Source organism: Lupinus angustifolius, chromosome LG06, assembly GCF_001865875.1.
Source record: "Lupinus angustifolius cultivar Tanjil chromosome LG06, LupAngTanjil_v1.0, whole genome shotgun sequence".
NCBI lineage: Eukaryota > Viridiplantae > Streptophyta > Magnoliopsida > Fabales > Fabaceae > Lupinus > Lupinus angustifolius.
Window position 1 is genome coordinate 5,016,077 of NC_032014.1, and position 7,917 is coordinate 5,023,993.

Below are 7,917 nucleotides of genomic sequence, written 5' to 3' on the forward strand. Positions count from 1 at the left end.
GACATACCCAAATATTTTATCTCATTCAACACTGCACAAATAAACTAAGTCAATAGGTACATTCCTAAGGGAAAAAAGAACCAAATTACACCATCACCTTCACACTGTTAAAATATTTTTGTAGAAGGGAAGCTCCCATAAGACCCAAAACTAAAGCTGACAATAACATTTAATAATTGAATTAGTAACATAAACTATGATCACGTGACCTTGCTATCCTCTTGATTGATCCACCACCACTTCTCAAGCAATAATCAATGCTTGAAGGTAGCAAGGAGCCTTGTGATTTTCCATAAGAGTTCCAACATAAAGTTTGTTGAAAACCTCTATTTGTGAGGGATGGCCTCAGTTGAATGTCAGTTAAATCAACATCTGTGCATGGAATGGAATTGCTGCAAGCTAGATGGACAGGTTGTGTTGCATAACTACCACTTATTTGATCAAACTTTACTCCTGAAATCACCACTGTTCCTGTCTGGTTCTTGCAGATATGTTTGTCGCAGTAGTATTGATCGATTGTAATTGGATAACTAACATCATAGACTTGGATTCTGGAAAATGACACATTTTTAACAATACCAATGCCTCCCTATTTGAATAAAAGAATAATCAAATTAGTGCAAATAAATTCTGGAGCCTACTTAATTAGTTAATTATAGCCAAGGTTTAATTGCACAAGTAATTTGACATTAGGATAATACCTGCCATGTTTTGATCCTTGCTCCATATAGTGTATTTCTCATTGTGATATCCTCCACTATGATGTTAGATACACATGCCATACTATTGTCTTTCCCTAATCCTCCTAAACTATATTCAGAAAATTTAATGTACAGTGTTCATTAGTTTGCTATAACAATTACAATAAGGGTGCCAATTTGTACATAGCTAGATGTATACATTTTTTGTTCTTACCTTATACCATGCCCAGGGCCACAATTAATGTGGTGGACATGAACATTTGAACAACCGGTTTGGATGGATACACAGTCATCTCCTGATAATTTAAAAAAAAAATAAGAAGTTATTGATATTATAAGCTTCTGATGGAAAATTAAAAATTAATATATGTACCATGTAGTTCTGGTTTTGGTTGAATACCTACTGTGCCTAGTGCCCACAGTGTCACAAAAGTTAAAGTTAGTTCAGTTATTAGTATATTTTTAAGGCCTCACGTTTAAAAAGTTAGTTGCAGTGACAGTTTACCGTTTAAACTTGAAAAGGGTCTTTCAACTATACATTATTTGTCAAATTACACATCTTTTAACCTCAACATTTCAAAGTGGGCAATGCACCATTATGGTGACAATTTAACAATTTACTAAGATTCTACTTTCTCAGGTGAAAATGGAATGTACAATCATTGACATTAAATTAAAATAAAGGCTCACCAGTTCCAATATCAGAATGTTGAATTTCTACATCCTGTGTGTTCTGCAAGTGAATGCCATCAGTATTTGGGCTATTCTCAGGTGAAGAAATTGTTATATTATTAACATTTATCCCCTTTGAGCTGTCAAACTTTAAATGGCATAGAGGACTGTTAATGATTTTAATGTCACGAACTATAATATAATTGCTGGCGTAGAATCTTATAGCCTGGTTATAAGAACAATACACAAAACAAGACTAGTGAGAATTAATTGTCATAAACCAAACTAAAAAAATAATATAAACACTAATAAATATTATAGGCTGTTAAAGGAAAATCTCACTGTTGGTTTCATGTCTGGAATGTGTTTAGAATAATAGCTCTTCTGCAAGAATTCATCATGAACAACAAAGTTGGTATTTATGTTTTGAAATTTCTATTAACTTTGTCAACGAGTACTTTAATGTGTTTTTGCATAATATTTTGACCTGCATATCATAAGATTCTGAGGAGCTCCACCAGTTATAGCCTTGGCCATCAACTGTGCCAGAGCCTTTGATGGTGAGATTCTGCACCCATTTGAAATTTATCCACTGAAACAAACTGGACTTTGGCCAGGATGATGCATCAGGAGGAGCTAATAGAGTCCCATCTATCTGTTACAATTTAATTATATACCTTTAGCTTCATATTTCTACATTAAACATTTTAATTTTCAAAATGTCACATACAATGTAAATACCAAGGTTAATTGCTGTTACAGTTGTGGACACCATAATATTGTGGACAATGATAGAAAAAGTGGTTGATGTAATAGTAGTTACAGTTATGATATAGTTTGCCGAAAATTCAAAATCCATAGTATTATGTCCACAAATGTGGTTATGAAGCATAATTTTTTGGTACATTTGATGCATAATTTAGAATCTTAATTGGCTAGTAATATCATCAAAGAAATATAAAAAAGGGCTAGAAAAACTGCAATGTTAAAACTTATCGACGGCAAGTAAGAACATTGGTTAAAGACAATGACATAAAATATAATTTTAACTCTTCAACTTTATAAACTAGGAATTGGAGAGTAACTTAAATGACATAAAAAGAAGTGAAAGTGAACCTGAAGAGTAAGACCAGGCAAACAAGGGCCTTGTAAAGTAATGGGCATGATGAGGAACTTGAGTTTTGCAGGAATTTTAACTGTTGCACCAGCAACTTTGCAGGCACCATTCCATGCAGCTCTAAGTGCCTGGATAATAATGAACATTTTAAGAAAGTTACAACCCTAGCCTCTAGCTGTTAGCAAAACTCATCTCGAGATTCTAGTGTTTTTTACTTTACCATTGAATCATCAGAAATTCCATTGCCCTTGGCGCCAAAACACATAACATTGAAAATGCCCATTTGGGTTGGAGGAGGACCATAATGAGGAAGAGGAGCTGGCGCAGGAAGCGGAGAAGATGAGCCTCCTCTAATGTGGCCATTGCTACTGTTTTTGTGAGGTTTATGAAGTTTGTGTTTGTTATGAATCTTATTTCTTGCCTCCACATAAATTATAGAGAAGGTGACAAACACCATCATCAACAATGACATTACAAAACAACTTCGGTTCCTCTTCATTATTTCACAGGGGCACTTTGTTTGTCGCTTACATAAATAACAAACACTAGCTGAGTTGAACTCTTGTAACTTCAGGTGGTATATATTGTGGCTTTATACTGGGAAGTAGTATAGTACTTATAGACAGTTTATATAGTGAAATACGGCTCAAACAACTCGGTTTTCTTTTATTTTTCAAGCGCATGCCATTTATTAGAATATTGAAAGATAGTGGATTTGTTTCTGTCTTTTATTGAATCATTTTATAGCTAGATGCATAGTTTGATAACCAATGATTTTACTTTTCTATTCTTGGCATTATTTGGTGAGGATTTACCTTAGCCGTTCAGAGCCGATTTCTAATAGTTTTGCAGGCATTCTTAATTTCTTATATCAAGAATCTACTCTTAATATACTTTTGGTTCTTAAAGTTAGCCTATATCTCTTTATTTGGATATTCGACTTAAACTTTTGTGAGACTTGTTTTCATTTCTTCGCACAATTTATTGTGGGGAGTCATTGTTTAATGTTCCCCAATATATATGTGCTAATTATTTTTGTAAAAATATATTCGGAAAAAATCTATAAATGTTCATTGAAGGCAAAAATGATACTTTTAAAAATAAGATAATATTAAATAATTGAAATGAATATTATTTTATTTTGAATATAAGTATTTCTTGAGACATTTGATTTGTTTAGTGTTAATAAATCAAATTCTAGTAAATATAAGAATCTCTCAATAGATTGTTTGGTGCTAACTATGATTGGTGTGGGATTTCGAATCTACTTTTAGTTGGAAAAGAATACTTAATTATGCACTAGAATTGTGGTCACTATGATTGATGTATGATTAATGCCGTAGTTAGAGTCTCGAAGATCTTAAATTAGATGCATGGCAAGAGCATTAATGTTATACATTAGATATTAGATAGATAGAGGTGAATATACAATAAACAAACATAAACCGGTATAGAAAAACGAAATAATTATATTTTAATTTGTTAAATATATCATTTATTAAACTTACTTTTTAAGAGTTGTTCATCCTATGCAAGTAGAAAAACCCATATGTCGTATATCTAGATATAAGTCTATACAAGTAGAACAATCTATTACTAAGTATATCGTTCTCCATGCATTGAAATAAGCAAACACATATTCCCCTCAAAAATTTTTTTTTTAATGAAGACACATATAACACGTTACATTTAGAGACAAATACATTTATACTTGTTGGTGTTATTATTTATGATTAAATTTTAATCAAAATTAAATTTTTAATGTGTTGACAATATTTAATTAGTTGTATCCACATGCTTACGTCTCCATGCAAGTCCTTTTCTTCCCCTCATATAGAGAAATGTTGACCTTAGTTTTTGATTGCTAACTTCTATCTTTTGTACTTATTAATCAATACATTTAGAGCACTTGTTAACACAACCATTTTAAAATTACCATTTTCAGTTGTTGATTATTGATGAATTAACTTATGGCTGGGGTTTCATAGCGTAGTATATTATAGTCCTTTACTTTTCTTTGGTGTACAGTGGATGAAAAAAATGTAGTTTCATAGGCTAGCATAGTTTATATATACCTTCTTAGCTTTATTGTTATATATATGCTCCTTTTGCCCTAATAGCGCCACGTAGTCTTAACTATGCTTGATTGGGATAATATAGTTATATGAACAATTGGCTGTCAAAAGAAATAAGATAAAGACGGCTTACTCAAAAATAAACCAGTAATGGATAACCAGGTCATGACCTACTAAATAAAACCCTTATCTTCTCCAAAGCATGCACCGGCTTAATCATGAGCAGAGTCATAATCTCACAGATAAGAGATGTTTGTTATTATTATTTCATTTGTGCTACAATGTATTTTAGAAGAAGTCCAACCTGGTGTTAGGTGGTCCTAGGTTGTATTGTTGCAGACAAATAAGAGTGTAACACTAAAGCACTCACTATTTAAAGAGCATTATGGAAAAGTAATGACAGTTAAACAATTAAATCATGAAACATTGCATCTTAGTCATCTTATCCAAAAAGTCCTTAAATTTGTTTGTTATGTAATTTTTTTAATTAATTAGTCATCATATATGGAGGGTGTACTACAAACTTTAACCAGCTTCACACAAAATAAATCTTAATACAATTGGGACACACAAGAAATAGGCTAATTCTATAGCTTGTTGTTCAATTTCTTGTGGAGTCAAATTCTCGTCAATCTGAGTAAAGAGAATGGGACTATATCCTATAATTTCCATATAAAGGATACGACATGTAATCTTATTTCAACAATTAAAATTAAAAGATAAAAGTACATAATTTTATGAAGTAGAATTATATAATTATTAACCAAATTTTAATTTTCACTTATGACTATTTTTCATCAGCTATGAACTTAATGTGAATACACTTTAGCCCAAAGAAATTGTACAACTACCACCAACCTCTTCAGTAAAGAAAAAGAAGGAACTAAAAATTGAGAAGTTGTGTTTCTATACTTTATTTCCCCAAAAAACGTTTGCGTTGTACAATCTTATTATACAAATAAAATTAGTTGTATTTTTCCTAATAAAATTACAGAATCATTTTCAGAAGGTATGCTGAGCCCTTGCTAGGCAATTTCATATGGTTAATCATGTAGAAAGTAAGAATCTTCCGAGTTCCAACCTAAATACTATTTTATTTTAATCTTAACTTTATGCTATTATGAATTCAGAAGGTGGTCTACACGTATAATAGATGATTAAAAACTGGGGAGGTTCGTAGTATGGAGGTTGTAGAGTGAGCCTAAATTGGAGACATTCTTGGCTTTATGGAGTGCAAATTAGTGCCCAGCTACTTGGTCTGTGTTTGTCTAGTTCTACCACGCAGGAGGTGCACAATGACAATGGGACCCGTTAGTGCTATTCGTCTCTTTTTATGTTATAACTTTTAAGCAAAAGTGCCAAAGTTTAAGTTAATTCCTCTAAGGAAGGGCCAGTGCCACCTGGTGCAGCCAAAAAGGTGTTTAATTTGCATAAAAATACAAGCTAGATTCCAGGAACTTAAAGGTTCCTACTTCCACCACAAATTTTCAGACTTATCTCATTTTCAACGAAACTTCTCTATTTTTTATAGAACCCAATCATACTATTACTGTTATTAGGCATAAAATTAAGCAACAACCTAGTATTTCATGATAGCTTCCATGCAGAGTTGCAGACATGTTAAGTAACAGCGATTCAAAGAAGATTAAGAGTGCATACTTCATTTCTTTTACAAGGTTTGGAACCTATTGTTGATCCAATACACGAGGGATACTATCTGTCAAGGGAAGTACGGATAGTCCTTAATATAGGGTTGCTTTACATTGCGAATGTGATGATTGTAGTGTACAAAACCATATATGAACCCATTGGATTCAACTACTTTAACATACAAATCATGGGCTAAGGCCTTAGGTGGTGAACCCATTGGATTCAACTATCATTCACAATGTAGAAGTCATAAGTTTCACGCAGTTTTAAGACTAGTCCCCAATGTAGAAGTTTAGGTAATCATTGAAATAATGATGTGAGAATAAAAATGCAATCACATACTCTGATTTAGTATCTCGTAAATCACAAGCTCACAGCTGACTCTTGCTGGGATATTCTCCTGGAGAGTCGAGTACTAGCTTCAAATTCTGACTTATGACAACAAAAATTTAAGAATCTAAATTTTTTATTATTTTTAAATAAATTAATTAAAAATTTAAAAATTTATCATTCCCCTCACATTCCAATATTTAAGGGTCCAATCCGATAGAGGATTTCATTTAAATGTATAGGATGTTTATTAACCAAATAAGACCAAGTGCTCCTTAGAAACCTTCGTAGTTAAAAAGATGGGGGAAAGGCCAATCCCAAGGCTTTTAGACTTAGTGCGTGGCCCGTTTACATGTATAGTTTAGTAATTATAATTTTATTATATATTATCATGATACAATTTTATGATTGCTACCAAGTTTAACTCAGGTCCACTGGCCATTTCAAAGGCTTGTACCCTTATTTAAGGATTACTCTCTTCGCTTGTTATACTTTATGTGGATTTTCGAAGTATAGATCCGAAAAAGCTTTATGGTAAATAAATTATATGATCAAAATTTAGCACGTCACTTACAATATAGATCAGGTCCATTAAGTGGGAAGTATGGCACCCATAAATGCCTAATTGTAGAGCAAATAGAACGATCCAAAAAGCTCGGCCGAACTAAATAGCCGAAATTTTTTTTGGACTAGTAGCAAAATATAATTAATAACCTTAATTTAATTAGTCGCGGTGGCCTCGGTAAAAACACGATTTATACCACTAACTAAGGGCGAAGAAACTTTTTAATTGAATTTCTAATTATATTGTTTGTTTTAAATCTACCAAGCTACTCCTCATCCAAAAGGAATTTTCCTTTTTATTAACCATGTAAAAAAAATTGGGAATGCCACTTCTTAATTTGTTTAACATTTGACCCCCAAAAACCAAATTTCTTATCATTCATCATTATTTTTTCAATATTAAAAATAAGTTTATTGGCGGGCCACTGGGCCAGCTAACCTATCCAACTCACAACCCGGAACGTAGTTTAGGTATGCATCTAGTTTTATTCCTATAGCAGGTGCAGTGTACAAAGTACATTCCTTTTGATTATTATCCTTAAGAGTCGATGACCAAATATGAATTTTGAATCATATATTTTTTTTTGTTTCCCAAAAATATCCTTGCACTAGAAGCAATCATGTCTAAGTCAGAAACATCATATGTACATTCATGGCATTGAACGTTCTATCAAGCGTGTACCACTTGAACCAACACACATTGGTAACTATGAATTTTAAATCATGTATTGATAATATATAAAACTCATTCTATATGTCTTCTTCTCACGCTAAAAAAGCAAAATTTCATACTAATGTAACATCAACA

At 32.3% G+C, this 7,917-nt stretch overlaps 1 protein-coding gene across 1 annotated transcript; it reads right to left on the bottom strand.

Annotated features, from left to right (window-relative positions):
* On the bottom strand, positions 1–3,090 carry LOC109349174 (polygalacturonase At1g48100). The gene is made up of 8 exons (XM_019589879.1): positions 2,711–3,090; positions 2,490–2,618; positions 1,861–2,028; positions 1,716–1,757; positions 1,392–1,599; positions 916–997; positions 702–810; positions 1–589 (listed from the first exon to the last, which is right to left on the bottom strand). The coding sequence occupies exons 1-8, from the start codon at positions 2,987–2,989 to the stop codon at positions 182–184; spliced, it is 1,425 nt and encodes a 474-aa protein (XP_019445424.1). The 5' UTR covers positions 2,990–3,090; the 3' UTR covers positions 1–181.

Coding starts and splice junctions, on each gene's coding strand:
- LOC109349174 (XM_019589879.1), bottom strand. CDS start 2,989: ATGAAGAGGAACCGAAGTTGTTTTGTAATGTCATTGTTGATGATGGTG. Junction 2,619..2,710: donor GAATTTCTGATGATTCAATG/GTAAAGTAAAAA, acceptor ATTATTATCCAG/GCACTTAGAGCTGCATGGAA. Junction 590..701: donor CAAGGATCAAAACATGGCAG/GTATTATCCTAA, acceptor TTATTCAAATAG/GGAGGCATTGGTATTGTTAA.